The sequence below is a fragment of the Pteronotus mesoamericanus genome, unplaced genomic scaffold, assembly GCF_021234165.1.
Source record: "Pteronotus mesoamericanus isolate MK-2021 breed Mesoamerican mustached bat unplaced genomic scaffold, CSHL_Meso_final contig_26, whole genome shotgun sequence".
Taxonomy (NCBI): Eukaryota; Metazoa; Chordata; class Mammalia; order Chiroptera; family Mormoopidae; genus Pteronotus; species Pteronotus mesoamericanus.
The window spans coordinates 11,511,690-11,528,451 of record NW_026555109.1 but is presented as its reverse complement, the minus strand read 5'-3'; the positions used below and the strand labels follow the sequence as shown (position 1 = coordinate 11,528,451).

Genomic DNA, 16,762 nt, shown 5'->3' with positions numbered 1-16,762 from the left:
ATGCCTCTTTAATCTACTTTTATGCATTTCCCATAGTCAAATGAATGCATGTCACATAAAGACAAATCTACAAATGACAGCATTTAGCATAGGAAAGTATTTCCATTCTGATTTTTGGCCAAGGTTTCTGAAGATCTTTGCCCTGATTTCAAATACAGACGTCCTCCATCTGTCTGTCTGACCTAGTTGAAATAGCACAAGCACAACTCAGCTCTGCATCTAGCATTGTCTTTCAAAACAAGTGCTTCTGTTTAAAAAAAAAGATTATGTCAGTTGTTTACCAGGCCAATACAAATGATGAATATCAACAAAGCAGAGATATTAATTTCAAAACAGGATGACAAAGCACTTCTTTTAATTCTGTACTTGAAAGTAATTATACAAATAGTGTATTGAATTAAAAACAGATAACTCTTTAGTGGGGAAAAACATTAAAGTGTATAAAAGTTCAGAAAAATCCTACTTACTTGTTCAAATTCATTCTTTTGAAATTCTTCAAAACCAAAGATGTCCAATATTCCAATATCCAATGTCTGCATGCTGAAATGAAACAATTAAACAGTGACTAGGCATACTTCCAGCTTTCACATGACCTCCTACTCCTTTGCTCCTTCAGGTCAGAGATATCTGGCCACTTAGCATACCTCTGTTAATTTGAAGTATCAGCATGTGAATAATTATCTTACAGTTTGATGAAAAACTCTGAAAATTAGAGGGAAGAGTGTTCTTTTAAATGCTTTGATTCAAACAGAGAATATTAACAAAGATACAGTGATTTCTAAGTCTAAAATATAACAATACATGGGTGGTTTAATATTTGCTTTTCTGATATAGTCCTTCGACTAGACTTGCTTTCTCTAAAGGAATTTGTGCCCACCTGTTAAGCGGCTCTCACCAGCTAATACTTGTATCTTGTTAGGCTACACAAGCAGGAACAAACAATTTCTTCATCACACATTAAGTGCAATATGGGGTAAATGACAAATAAAGCCATACACATATTCTTTGATAGATCAAATTCAGCCTCTTCAAAAATTATATTATGATCTTCCTAAAGGAATTCTTATGAATAAAGAAGAAAGAACATGCAACTTGGTTGTAAAATTGAAAGAAGTCAATCGAGGTACCTTGTGATATTTTTATTTCCCTCATGTAAACTACCACTGGGAATTTGCTACAGCCTTGGATGGTTCAAGCCACAGAAGTCGAAATCCTCGCGGTGAGTGCGGGAAGAAGGAAGGATGCCCGGCTGGCGGCAGCAGCCCTGACAGCCTGGTTTCTGCGAGGGTGGTGGCGGCAGCGCGCTGGAGTGTGCCCGGGGTCACTTCTTGTAAAGGAGGCCACCGATGATGACTCTGCAATGCTGGTGACCAGGAGGGCACACGCCCCACCCCCTCCACATCGCTGGTCCAGAGCGTGCGGAGGACAGCTGCTGTCCTCACCTCCTGCCGGTGGGATGACAGAATCCCGTCATCCTGGTGGTGCTTTTTGCCTCAGTGCCACTACTCTTGCTCACGCAGATATTTTAGCTGTTGTTTCCTCTCCACTTGATTTGCCCAAACTACAGAACCACATTGTAAAGGACTCTTTTTGTAACTGTATTTTATTTTCACGAAGACTACGTAATTGTGATCGTTAGGGTCTTCGATATATTCCTTAAATGACCATTTTTCCTTGGAAAAAAGGTAGATAATTGAGTCTGTGGTATACTGCCTCTAAGATTATTTGTTGTGGTTGGTACAAATAAACTTCAGAAGCAGGAAGGAGAACATTTTAAAAGCCTTTAATATAAACTTCACATGACAAAGAATATAAAGCAGTGAGTGAAGGAAGAATCATTCATTGGATGTCTCTAGGTAATGGATTTAGAATAAAAACATAAAGCTACCTTTATACCTCGTCTCATCCTATGTGCCCAAGTAAACTGTACATGTATTAGATAATGAAATGTTAGAACAAAAAAAAAATGAGACTTTTTTTTCAGTTCTGGAAAAAAACAAAAGAAAACATTTAAAAGTATGATTACACATATACTAAAATATTTTGCAGGATAAATATATAAATAAAATGAAATTCTGTTAGAGGTAAGTATTATTTCAAAGCACATTGTCTCGTTCATTTTGTGCATTTTTTCTCAATTTACTAGCACGAGTGCCAAGTCGTATATTTTCTCCCAGCCACCCATGCTTATTCCATCTGACCCTCTTTACAATGTGCACAAAGATGTGTGGGGAGGGTTTTCACTCGGCGGTAACAATAACGCTCAGGTTTAGGATGATTTGTTGCTTTGTTTTGTGTGTGTGTGTGTGTGTGTGTGCATGTTTTACATTATGAGCTATAGTATTTCTCTAGCAGAAGCTTAGTGATGAAACTCATCAGGCTATGGAATTGTTTTGTTTTGGATAAGAATCCTAGTTCAAACACTTTTTAGTTAGATAACTTTGGACAAGTCACTTAGAATTTCAGAGCTGCAGTTTTATCATCATAACACTAAGATACAATAATATGTGTCCACCTAAGTCAATGCTACAATTAGGGGTGTTGCAAATAAATATCTAATAGTTCCTATATAGTGTATTTCCTATCACTGAAAGTTGCTTTTAAAAAATAGTTGTTTAAACTTGGTATAGGAATGAAGAGAATGGTTATTAAAAAAATAACTAATGGGCATATTAAAAATGTCAATCTCATTAAAATTGCAAAAGAAATAATATTTTAAAATTTAGGATGAGAAAGTCCCATATACTTTTGTTAGGAGTCGCAAGTAGAACCTTCTTAAAAAAAATATTTAGTTATGTGGTGTAAAGCTTTGAAACATTCATGTCATTTGACCCAGTACTTTCATATATAGGAGCCTATACTAACACAATTACCAGAAATGCAATTAAAGAATATGAATAAGAATGTTCATTGTTATCTTAATTACAGTAGCTAAACAAAAAGGAATAATAAATACCCTACACTAAAGATACAATTAATTAAATGGCATGCATCCTATGATGAATTAATATAGTAAAACTCTCAAATTAATAGGAAGCAGCATATAAGTTCTGTATAAAGAATAACCCCAATTACATATCCAGAACACTTAGAAAGAAGTACAGTCAACCTAAGAAAAGGAAATAGAGATAGCTTTGTTTACTTCTTTTTATTATCCTGAATTTTCCAAGGTTTCTATAGTGAAACAATATTATTTCTATAATCAGTAAATATTCAATTGATCTCTTAAAGACACTGTAAAAGCATAGTAAATGTTCCTGAACAACAATAAACTAAAACCTATGGCTGGGAAAAAAAAAGTATACCTTTTGTGTATTTATAGGAAAGTATAGTATGATTTCAACAATATTAAAAATAAATCAATGGCACAGAAAAAAGTTAACATTAGATGTTTTTAAACAGTAGACCTAGAGGTGATTTCTTAATTTTTTAAGTGTCTTATACTGGGTATTATAATACTCTTTATCATTAACCTTTATTTTAAAAATATATGATTAAATACATGTAGGTATTTTCTGAATTGGTGAAGGGACAACAGTACCCTTCAGGAGAGAGAGAGAAAACTCTAGCCGCCAGCCCTAAGCTCGTCCAGAGACGAGAGGTGCGACCGGGAGCTAGGAGTCAGGAGAGAAAGCACAGGGTGCTTCCGGAGGGTCCCAGGCTGGTTGCAAGCACGTTGCTTCCAGCAAACTTCTATCAAGATCTCATGTGACTTCCCTGACTGACTCCCAGCTGTCCTTGGCAGCAGTGGCCCTGTAATTACAGCACACAATACTGACAGGCATTAGGAAAAAGGCAAGAGCTACCAGTGACACAATGTCATTGCATATGCCCTTCTCATAAGGATGGGGACTTTGTGTTGACCAGCAGAGGCTACACAGGCAGGTGAGCGAGAAAAATGTATTAAAAGTTTCTGGTTCATATTGGGGAAAGTACATTATTAGTAATATAGAGCAGCATAAATTTGGTTTAAAGAGCATTCCTTTTAAATGATTTTTTATGATTTCATAGATACTGCATTCCAAATTATATTTAGTTACGAAATTAAAATGCTATTTAAAAAAGATGGTAAGGAAGGAAAAATCATTTTCAGGGGAAAAATTAAATGCAAGCTTAATACATTTAAGGATTACTTTTGCAACTACTGACAGACATAATGTGTTCATTTTTTTTCAAAAATCTATTTCATCATTTATGATTGAATGAAATATGTGTCTGTTTTTGCAATCGCAACCTTGGCAGGAGGGTTACAAGAATTTGCAGCCAGCAAAGTGCCTATACTATGTAGCAGTCAGCATTACTGTCATTTCTCTTATTGATATCTTGCCTCATATTACACAGGCATTTAACTCAACATCCAATTTCTAGCAAAGAGGAACAGACAGAGGTCATCTGAGCAACTAGGATTCAATCCTATAGGCAAAATTAACATATTAATGAGATGGTCTGTTTTAGTTCGAATTCCTCCTTAGAATTCTCCTGAGGACATTCCTGATGGTTAACAAAACTGTAACTTGCAATCAGTTATTAATAAAATACAATGCCTTTAATATCAGACAAAAATATTAAGTGCCAAGGCATCTTTGTGGTTTTGATTTTGTTTTCCATGTGTGAATAGAGGTAAGGGTCTGAATTTAAAAGAATGTCTACCTTAGAACATGGATGAACCAATTTTATTTGGGCGGAGAAGTCTGGTGGCATGTACAAGTCAGAATTTGTCCTCAATAATCCCTAGGCAAGGAATTAACTAGAGAGTTACCTAAGTATGTAGTCATTTTAGGAAAGAACTAAATCCTGCTTGGCATAAAAAACCCTTAGACAGATCTCAAGTTGAATCAGCCTCTTCAGCTGATCATTGACCTGTAAGACCCCTGATGGGGTCAGAATGAAATATGAAAGCATTCCAGGTTGGGCAATTTGGCTGTCCAGACACACTACCCTTGGGATCAGAGAACTTACACAGAGGTTAGCAGTGCAAAGTCCCTGAGGATGCTGGGCGATGCCATGGCATTCGCTAACTCTGCCACCGATATGCTGAAGAATTTAGTTAATAAGTTTCGTTTTGAAATGGCAACATACACTCATGGGGGAGGCTCACTGTGCCCGTTCCACAGCCCACCTCCCAGGGTCTGCTCTTGTCTGCGCAAGAGGCCTGGGGCGGACAGCTGTGACTCCAGGACTGCGTCCTTTCGGGAGCTCCTCCCTTTTATTCTTTGACTGAAGCAAGTACCCGAGGTTTATCATTTTCTGAAAACATGTCAGAAATTAAGGAAAGAGTTTGCACTCGCAAACAAGTTGAGCTAGAAGCTGGGTGATGGTGGGAGTGTGTTTACCAAAGCGCCGTCTGCCTCCTTCCATCCTGTGCGGAGCTGTGCAAACCAACATCGTTCCTAAACACAGTCCTCCTTTGTACTTCTTCCCCACTAGCAAAGGAATTTAGGAAGCAAAGTTATTTGGAGACCCCTTGAGATGGAGACTGCAGTTAATTAGCCTGGATATATGAGAAAATCCAGGGATAGGGATGAACGCTAGAGCTAACATGTATACCAAGCACTGTTATGAGCATTTAAAGTACCTTACCTCATTTAGCCTTAACAACTACCCTAGAAGGTAAGTACGGTAATCACCCCATTTTATGGAGGAGAATACTGAGATGGGAATAGTGAAGTTTTAAGTTGTCCAATGTGTTTTAATGCTAACACATTAGCATTAAAGAGAGCCAGGATTCAAACTCAGCCTGTCTAACACTAGCCCCTGTGATGGTAAGCCTTATGAAGAAGTTCACAGATCCACTTCCAACTGCCGGTCCTATAGACAAGTCTGATTCTGACCTACAACAAAGAAACCAGGTAGGGAACTCTCCCCGGGAGTAAGAAGAGTACAAAGAATAAAAGATGAGTGAAATCTACAAGTCACAACTGAACATTCTTTTTTTAATAAACACATGCCCTTATTTATTATACTGCATTTATAAGTGGTATATATGTTATATATACATTTTTGTTATCAAAGTATCTTTAGAAACAGGAATCAAGCTACCATACAATTTACTTTTTTAAAACCATAAATAATATTAGGTTTCTATGAACTCTTGCATTCATAGTCTAAAACAACTCTCATTTCAGAACAATAGCAGACTACATAAGTCAATTATGACATAACTCTTCCATCAAGTATTCTTCAGTTATAAAAATGGTGGTTATGAAGAATAGATGGAAATGTGGGTAGTTATCACAATGAAAAAGCCAGATATGAACTGTATGTATGGGATGTGGAATAATTGGAACACTCATACATTGCTGGTGGTAGCTGAAATTTGAAGTTTGGAACATAGTTTGAATTCATCTACAAAAGCTAAAGCACTGAATGGCCCAGAAATCCCCTCCTGGGCATGGATCCAGGGGAATGAGTGTGTGTGTTCACTAAAAGGCATGGACAAGAATATCCGTGGCTGCTTTATTTATATATTCAAAAGCTGGAGACAACCCAAGTGTCTATCAACAGTAGAATAAATAACTAGTGGTATGTCCATACATGTTTTTACAAAGCGATACTATTCGAGAATATAATAAGAATGAACTACTGCTGCACTCAACATTATAGATGCATTTCACACACATAACACAGAACAAAAGAAGCCAAACATAAAAACAGTGCATGAAGCCTCCTGGAGTGCTGGACAGATTCTACATCTCAGTCTGCATGGAGGTTACATGTCATGTTGCATATGTAAAATCCACTGAAATGTGTACACAATATGTGCACTTTAGCTATGCCTCAATAAGAGAGTAAAAAAAGTATATGCTCACTAGGATTATGACTATGCATAGGGATAGCGAGATGAATAGTTAAACATTTGTTAAATAAGAAGCACTCAGATGGATGTTCACTTTGGTACTACTGAATCTAACATGATGTTAGAATATTGACCTTTCTTACAATTGACCTTGGCTACAATCAGTGCTCAAGTCCCATTTATTAGTATAAAGACATCAGTAGGGAAGGCAATTACAAACAAGATGTTAGACTGGCCCAGAGGGCAAGGGAGAGATGGAAAAACATTCTTCAAGCAGTTGAATATAATTACAGCAGTATTTATCCCATTACCATTTTCATTCATGTTGGAGATTTATATCTACCCTCCTCCTATGTCTGCTGACTCTTTTGGCAACTTCCTACTGCTCTTTGAAAGCAGAGCTGCATCTCTTGGGAATGCCTTCAGACCAGTGACTTTAGTCTCTCCAACAAAAATAAAGAGAAGTAATTTCTTATGTTCAACTAATTATTGGGATAACTGAGTTAAAGAGAAACTAAAGGGAGGTTCCCCATGGTTGATGTCTATTAGTATAAGGAGGGGTGATGGATTTCCTTCAGAGCACATACCATGCCTGAGAGCTTTCCGAAAAAAGCAAAACAAAACAACAATGACAGCATTAAATAAACATGGCTGTGCATTATTTGTGGTTTATTCTTGTTGTTGCAAAGTCAGTGACCAACTGTATTACTCTATATGCCATACAATGACAAGTAGTGTTATAGCTATATGCCTCTTAACTTAGGATTCTGTATCATTGCATTTGGACTATCTTTAATAAATTGGCAACTGTCAAAATAAAAACCTACATGAAGATGTGGGAATTCTGTAGCTTATATCTTTTCAAGGAAGTGGTTAGTTTAGGCTTATGTCCAGAAGATACCTCTCCTCTCCTTTTTGTCTGTGTCAGTGGTACATGACTGCAAGACAAAGCACAGCAGCAGGTCACAGGATTTGGATCAGGTTGACCCAGTGTGTTGGAGAGATCCATGCTCTGAAAGGATCTGCACACACCATAAAGAGGCTAGGATTTAAAGGAGAGGGAACACTAAAGGTATATTTGTAGCTCATGTTTTGTTCTGTGACAACAAGCTTGAGGTTCATAGGGGAGACTGAGTTAGGGAATATGGCCAAGGTCAGTCAGGGAATGCGCAGGACAAAATGTATGGAAACTCAAAAGCTATGAGTCTGGTGTGTCTGGTTTGGAAGGCAGAGTAAAGCCAGGATCCCTATATAGGTGGCTAAATCAGATAGGTTGGGTGAGAGTAGTTCTCAGGATGCCATCGAAGCACTGCATGTACACTTTTCTGTGATCTACAAAGAAGAGCTATGATTACTGCTCATGGAAAGCAAGTTCCCCTATGTGTGAATGCCCCATGTGAATGGGTGGACAAGTGCTAGCAGGTAGACACTGCCCTCAAAGAAAGCTGGCTGTGGCAAATGCTTATGGGCAGTATCGCATCACAGACAGAAGTCTAGACTTCCAGTGGAGTCTGGCATTTCGCTGCAGCTTGTACTTGTTAGGGCAGAACGAAAGAAAGCAGTGAGCTAACCTAGGTCATGATTATGAGGATTTACAGGTGTGATTTGATCTGACACCTTTAAAATTCACCTATTAATAGTGGTACTACTAGTTATAAGACTTAAGGATCCATTTAATTTGATACACTCTAGCATAACTTAGGTCAGGAGGACCAACTAAGAGTTCGCCCATTCTGGCATAAAGTCATGAGGCTGGGTTTATAAAGGAAGCATTTCTGTGATAATGTGTGGTGAAAACATCATGGGGCTGTGGGCTGAGAATTAAGAATCGGTCACTTAACTCAGTGGACATTTAGGAGAATTCCTAGAACGCTAGCTCTTCCTGGCAGTGAAAACTTGCCCGGGCTGATTAATCTTAATTTGTCTTTTCTTGATGTTAGACTAGTGCAGTATGAACACTGTAGGCAGTTGGGTCAACTTCTGGCAATCAGAGGTGAGGAAGAACTCAAAATAATTGCTTTGCAAATTGAAAGACAACATAGTTCATTATTTCAACCTGTCAGTTAAAAAGTATAATGAAGCCTTACTACTATACTTCATTACCCAAAAGCTTGGGAGTTTACTCCCAGAAGATAATGCAGCAAATATTTGGAAACAGTGAGAAGGGGGAATCATCTCAGGATCCTTCCAAACACCTGTAAATTGGAACGCTCTCTTCTAACACCTTCAAATGTATGTACTCACAATTTATGGCTCAAAGCAGGAGCTATGAAAATTAAATTAAATATGTGGTGACTTGCAGCATGTAGATGTTGCTGGATAATCAACCACCCGAAAACTCAGTGGCTAAAAACAGTAAGTATTTATTATGGTTTGCAAGTCCTTTTGTCATCTTGGGTGGCCTGGCTGAGGGTGGCAGGTGTAGGATGACCTCACCCAAATGCCTTGAGTTGGCTGGCTGGCTATTGGCTGACTAACAAAGTGCCTCTGATCTTCCGCAGGCAAGCCTGGGCTTAAGCACATGGCAATGACAGGGATCTGAGAAGACAGATTAGTGCAAGGGCTTGGAATTGGCACAGCGTCATGTTTGCTGTATTCTCTGAGCTAGAACGAGTCACAAGGACATCTCAAATGGAGAGAAATTACATTTAATCCTTGATAAGAGAAGTGTCAAATTATATTATACAGGGCCTGGATCCAGAGAAGAATAAATAATTGGGAACAATTTTGTGATCTATAAAGGCCTCTTCTCTTGAGAATGGCTTTTAACTAATCATTTATTAGCTCATTCACCTTTTCAATGAATCTACACTGAACTACTAGATTTGCTAAGCACTCTGCAAGATGCTGGAGACCCGTACCAGGAAGAGAGAACATTCTTGCCCTGTGGGACATGTCTATACAGAGCTATTTTGAACTTTAAATAGTAATTTTATTGAAAATTAAGAAATCATCTGTAGTTCAAAAGGTCAATTTTTTTCAATTAAGTTTTAAACTATGATTTTTTCTATCACTCTCTGACAGTCTTCATTGTGGGAGAGTTTTGGGGAAAAACTCAAGTAATAAGTATGACATTCTGAGGTTCACATGTCAAGTCCATCACTTTGTGGCCATGTGGCTTGAGCCACTTTCTCAACCTCTCTGAAATCCAGTCCTTATCTGAAAAAGGGAGACAATAATACCTACGGCATGGCTAATATCAATATGAATTGCGATGATTCCCAACTCAAAGAATAACTCACTTCTAGGTGGTATCCAATAAATGATAACCACAAAAATTGTACCATCACCTCCTATCACATCTCACACATTAAGAAGCCAGGCTGGGAAAATGTATTTCCAATAAAACAGTACGTAGAGAGAGAAAAGTTAAAATCAGAGAGCTGACAAAAACTAAAAATGTCCTTTAGCTGAAAAGTATTTCCTCCTCATTTAGAAAATTATTTTAGAAAAAGGCAAACTATTTAAATTGTGGTACTGACATTTCCTTCCTGGTGTTTTCTTCAGGGAATGGCAGGGTCACCAAGAGCCAGAATGGGACATTCTGCTCTCATTTCTGAACGGCACTGCAGCATTATTTATTTTGGCAGAACTGCCACTGTGCTCAAATGACAGGCACAGAGGAGCATAATAAATACAGATTTGGTTAACTCTATTGAGCAGGATGGGTTATCAGGGGGTTGAAAAGAGGCCAAATGCATTTCCCCAGTTAGAAATGAAACAAGAAAGCAGACATGGCTAGCAATGCAATGAATTATTTGCTTTGTATAAAATATACAGGCACTCTTGGCTCAAAAAAAGAACTAGAAAAGTAGAATGCTAAAAGTTTTTTATTAGACTTATAAATCACTGACTTTCTTACACATTTTCTTGAATTTATTTGGCTCACAAATGTTTGCAAATCGCATAATAGCCATTATCAAAAAGAAAAAACAACTACTGTTTGATACTTAAAATGTCATATTCTTACGGATATGACAAAGCCTCCTTTTTCTCCCATCTCCTGAAAATAAGTACTTCAGGGAAAAACATATATATCTTTATTGGTTCAATAAGCTATACTATTCTTGAAACAATTTATCATATTATCATAATCAATATTTAAACTTAACCATTATTGTGTCCACAGTATATCGTAATTTTTATAATAAGGGTGGTAAATTTTTAACCATTATTTTGTATTTAATATGTGATAATTTAAAATTATTATTGAGAATTATACAGGATGCTTTGGTAAATCTCTGATATTGTTTATTACTCTGAATCCTTCTATCTGAAAAAAATGAATTGCACAAAATAATGAGAAACAAATATATGATTACAGAAAAAAGATTCTTAGCTCTTTAGGAAATCATTATACATATGGGTGTTTTGGTAAGGAAATGAAGCAGAAGGAGGATTATTTAGAAAGCAGGTTTTGTCTCAGCTATTTTGCTAAATTGTGTAGTTTTGGTTGTCATGGCAATGAGAACCATGATTTAAATAAGTCTGTGCAGAAATAGAAGTCACTCATACTATATTCATAAGAATCAAAGAAATCTCATTATTTAATGGGAAAAAATCCCCCACTTTGGATGAGGGAAGGAAAAACATGGTGTTTCAAATTCATTTTTTTGACAAACTGCTTGTTATTTTATCTTAGAAACAACATAAAACAAAATATTTAGAACTAAACAACAAAGGAAGCACTACATGGAAAATGTCTGGAATGCACTAAGAAGTAAGTACTTAGGAGATGCTGGCACTTTATAGACTCAGGGTCAACAAACTCTTCAGAAAATCTGAAACAAACATTATACTCAGCAAGTCAGAAAAAAACAAAAGAGCAAAATTCAATGAAAGTCAAAATAGGGATATAATAAAACTGCAGAAATTAGTAAAAACAACATAAAAATGAGAAATGACAATAAACATGATTTTTGAAAATAAATAATTCTTATAGGCAAGTTTCAAACAAAACATATCTATGACAATAGAGCAAAGATAAAAATAAACAATATCAGGAATGCAAAAAGGGACAAACTATAACTACAAGAGAGACTGAAGGATTATAAAATGAAACTATGACTTATTTGATGAAAAACTTAAAATATTAAAGTGGACAATTTTTGAGAAAATATAAATGACTCAAAAAAAAGAAGAAAATAACTTGATTGATTTATAAACTTTAAAATAATTAGTATTCAAAAGTCAATCCTCCCTTCACCTCCCAAAAGACTTTAGGGAAAATTTCACTGGACATTCAAGGGACATATCATCTTCATTTAGTGCAAACAATTTTAGAGAAATCTACCTAATTTACTCTTTAATATAAACCTGACAGCAAAGGACTACACTAAAAAAAAGGACTCATTTCACTAATGAAAATAGATGCAAAATTCCTTAACAAAAACTAGAAAATTGAATCTACTACATCATGACCAAATAGGGTTGACACTAAAATGAATTATTCAACATCAAATTTTATATATACATATATAAATATGAAAACACACACATACACGATTTGTCACCTGAGCAAAGAAAAGGAAAGAATAACTCAATAACCTTAATAGATAAATGAAAAACTTTAGATAAAAATTTACATCCATGATTGAAAACACTTAAGAAAAATTATCAACTATAACTCTAAGTAAACAGGTTATTTAATGGCATATATTTAGAAGTATTACATCAAGTTGGAAAAAAGACAAGAATATCCACTATCACCATAAATTTTCGACATTGTACTGGCAGAGGTAGCCAATGCAATAAAATAAGAAGAACAAATGAGAGATGAGAAAATGAAGAGAAAAAGATAATTATGATCATAAAATAGTAAGATATTACACAAGAAATTTCTTAGAACTAATAAGAAAAGTCAGCAGGGTTTCTAGATATAAGATCAACATATGAAACAATATTGAATATCCCAATAAACAAATTAAAATGTAATAAAAAATAGCACCCATCAAAGCAGCAAAAAGTACAAAGTACACAGTGAAAATAAAATAAAAATGTGTAAAAAATGATAAAAATGCAAACATTCAAGAATAAAGAACACATAAATAAACAGAAATATAGATATTTGTGGGTGGGAGAACAACAGACTACAATGGCCAACTCTCCCCATGTTAATCTATAAACATATTTCTTGTCAAAATCCCCAAAGACTTTTTATGGGCTGAGTCAAAGTGGTTATAAAATTCACATGCAAAAATAAAAAAGACCTAGGGATAACCAAAACAAATAATAAAAATAAAAACTTATGAAAATTTACTTATTAAAGCAATAAATTATTGATATAGTTTCAGTCAAATAGATTAAAAATCAGGAGGGGGTGAAAGAGGATTTCTAATAAATGTGGTAGGGATAATTGAATATCTGACTAGAATATAAAATCATGTCGATTCCTCACATAAAAAAAGTATCTGCTATACTAAACATCTAAAGGTTTTTAGGAAAAAAATGTAAGATGATCCAGAAAGAGGAAGAGAATGTCTGTGATAAGGCTCTAAAGTCAGACCTCAATATCTAATTGAACAAATCTCACTGTGCATCTGTAGGCATGTCATCATGGGCCAGTGCATGATCTGCATTGTCATGTTCAACAGCACTCACAATCAGGGAAATGCAAATTAATGTTCTCCCTGAAATTCTGCCACTTAATATATACCCCAGAGAAAATTTTAAACATGTATGTCTGGAGACATGTATGATGATGCAACACTGTTCATAATTGAGAAAAAGTGAAAAGAGACTGAAGTGTCCATCATGAGAGAAATAGATGAGAATATTCTGGTTTCTTCACCCAGGGGAATTAGTGCAGCAGTTAGAAAAAATAAATTAGCTCTTTAAGTATCAATATAATTAAATTTCTAAAAACATGTGAAGTTAAAAAGGAAAGAACAACATAAAATGTACTGTATGATAGCATATTTTTAAATTTTTAATTACTCACAATGTTATATAGCTGTTATGAAAAAAACAATATCTAGACAAAAAACTAAATTGTAGAAAGTTCATACAGAATGATGATATTATTTTCTCTGGGAAGGGAAGAGAGGAATGAACCTATGTTGGTAAAAGGAACTTCAGCTTTAAGCTGCAAGTCTATTTCTTTTATGTTAATAAAATTCTGAAGCAAAGGTGGCAAAAATTAATAGCCCAAATTCTAGATAGTGGTAAGTGACTTGCCTATATGCCTTTGTATTCTTCTTGATTATTAAATCTACTATCCCCCCAAAATTAAAATATTTAAGAAAAAAGATATGTTAAATCGTAAAAAGAAAGAAACACATAAGTCTGCTTTCATTTTCTCACAAAGGCACAGCAGGTGTATTAACATTTCTGTAAGTTATCTGGGCATTATTCACATACCATAAATTAATTTATTAAGAAATAAGTACCTTACATATAATTAACAGGGTTACATACAAAATATCTTTTTACCAATTCTTAATTACTTATGTGCTGATTGTCTAGATTTTTAAATTGTCATCCTTCTTGCAGGAATATTTTTATTTCTAATTTCCATGAAAGAGCTTAAGTCTTCATAATCATTTCATTAAAGTGCTGAGGGAGACCATTAAAATTAATAAGTAAATACTTTATTTTTAATCTGATTCATTTACAAATTCAGACCCTGCTTCAGAAGCAAACCTCACATTGTTTCCAGTTTTGTGTCTGTTACGTAATCTTTACCACTGTTTTTGAACTATTAACAGCAATTTATTACACATACAGAGAGAGAGAGAGAATGAAATTTTACTTAGAATTCTCAAGTGATGTTAAATATATCATATGGTCAGATGTTTTCCTGGTAAAATTAATCTTCAATTTTATTATCAAAATAACAATGGAAAAAAATTTAATTTCTATGTTTTCTTCTTCCTCCACTTTTCTATAGTTTATCATTTAGATTAAGTCGCTTAACTTACTTTCGCTTTGAAAAACCTGATGAGCATTGCAAACTCTCTCACACTGTGATTCCTTGAGTGTTATGGGAAAGATGTATGTGGTTTGGAAAACATATTAATATCCCTCTGCTTTGCAGTGGTCACTGTGCCCTGTCCCATCACAGATAGTTTAGAATTACTCCAGATCATCAGGTCAATGATGTGGATAGTCCCAAAGAGCACAAAGCTCTTAGATCTAGAGTTAGGTGATAACTGTACAAGTTCCATCCTGTACTGGGCTTGGGTGGGGGAAGAAGGAAACAAGCATTCTAGAAAATCATGTTGCTTCTTTCCAGTAAAATTCTCCTAACCATCTGACTCACAAAGGAGCAGAATACAGCCTACTTTAAGTCTTCCTGTTGGAGGAAATGATAACAAACCCTTATGAAAAGAGAAAGTAACCTGTCTGTAAGGAAGCATAGCAGTGAGTAACTAAATCTTCTGAGATTATTGAATCCCAGTAAGGGACAAATCTCATCACCTGGAATGCTCCCAGGGACTACCATACTTAGAGGAGATTAATCTTCAAACTTTTAAATAAGAGTTAACCTGCCCAAATTGACCTTGTTTCTCTATAATGTTATAAAAAAATATACTTTTATAAGGGCCACTTATAATTATTTATGGCTACATTGAAGTCCTTTTAAAAAGTCATACATTGCATCTGACATTTTTAAAAAATATATCTTCGTGAAATAATTTAAGAAGAAAATAATCACACACACTCACATACACCCCTACTTTGCATTTTAGGCTTATGCATCTTGTAAAACATCAGGAGATAGTGCAGAAGTAATGGCAAACCCCGACCTACGAAGCAAAAAACAACCCATAGATGGAATTTGAATAGTGTCATAAGATTAGGTAAAGTATTTGTAGGTGATCCGTGCAAATAGTGTAGGTATAATTGGTAACCCAGTAGATATTTTTAATGGCTTGCCTGCAGTACACCAAAAGATGCTCCCCCCTTAGCACCATCTTCAAGCTCCCCAGAGCAGTCATTGTAAACTAAGTTACTGACTCTTGCTAATGGACAGGATCCTTGAGGAAAACATGGTAATAGCTGAAAAATATAATCTACTAAAAATAATTTTAAAAAATAGGTTAACGTGCTTATTGCCATAGTAGTGTTCTTAAAATTATGTTACTTATGTAGTAAGAGCTATCACAGTGTAAGGTTTTAAAAATACAGATTTGATCTAAAATTTAAAAATATACTTCTTTTTTTAATTTAAAAAAGTTCAACATTATGCTAAGTGAAATAAGCCAGGGGGTGAAAGAAAAATACCGAATGATCTCACCTATAAGTGGAACCTAATCAACAAAACAAACAAGCAAGAAAAATATAACCAGCAACATCAAAAGAAAAAAAACTGACAGTAATGAGAGGGGTGGAAGGAGGGGTAACAGGGAAAAGGGGGTGTCAAGTCAAGGAACATGTGTATGGGACCCATGGACAAAGCCAAAGTGAGGAAGGATTGAGGGAGGGAGGTCGGGGTGGGTGGGGCAGAGGAAAGTGGTGGCAGGAAAATGGAGACAAATGTATTTGAACAATAAAAAAATTAAAAATTAAAATAAAAAATAAGCTAAGTACCTGAACATATAGATGGCCAACAGACATATTAAAAGATGCTCAATGTCACTAATCATCAGAGAAATGTAAATTAAAAACACAATGAGATATCACCTGACACCTGTCAGAATGGCTATTATTAATAAATCAATAAACAAGAAGTGTTGGAGAGGATGTGAAGAAAAGGGAATCCTTATTCACTGCTGGTGGGTATGCAGACTGGTGCCGCTACTATGGAAAGCAGTATGGAGTTACCTCAAAAAATTAAAAATGGAACTGCCTTATAACCCAGTGATTCCACATCTGGGAATTTATCTGAAGAAACCCAAAACACTAATTTGAAAGAATATATGGAGCCCTATGTTCATCACAGAATTATTTACAATAGTCAAGATTTGGAAGCAGCCCAAATGTCCATCAGTAGGTGAATGAATAAAAAAGCTATGGTACATTTAC

General features: G+C 35.4%; 1 protein-coding gene across 2 annotated transcripts in view; it reads right to left on the bottom strand.

Moving 5' to 3' along the window:
* Positions 1-16,762, bottom strand: part of MYO16 (myosin XVI) — a 590,664-nt gene that overhangs the window by 188,107 nt on the left and 385,795 nt on the right. For both annotated transcript variants that reach the window (XM_054574388.1, XM_054574387.1), the window contains exon 21: positions 468-540. In XM_054574388.1, coding sequence (XP_054430363.1) covers positions 468-540 — 73 coding nt within the window. The remainder of the gene's footprint in view (positions 1-467; positions 541-16,762) is intronic.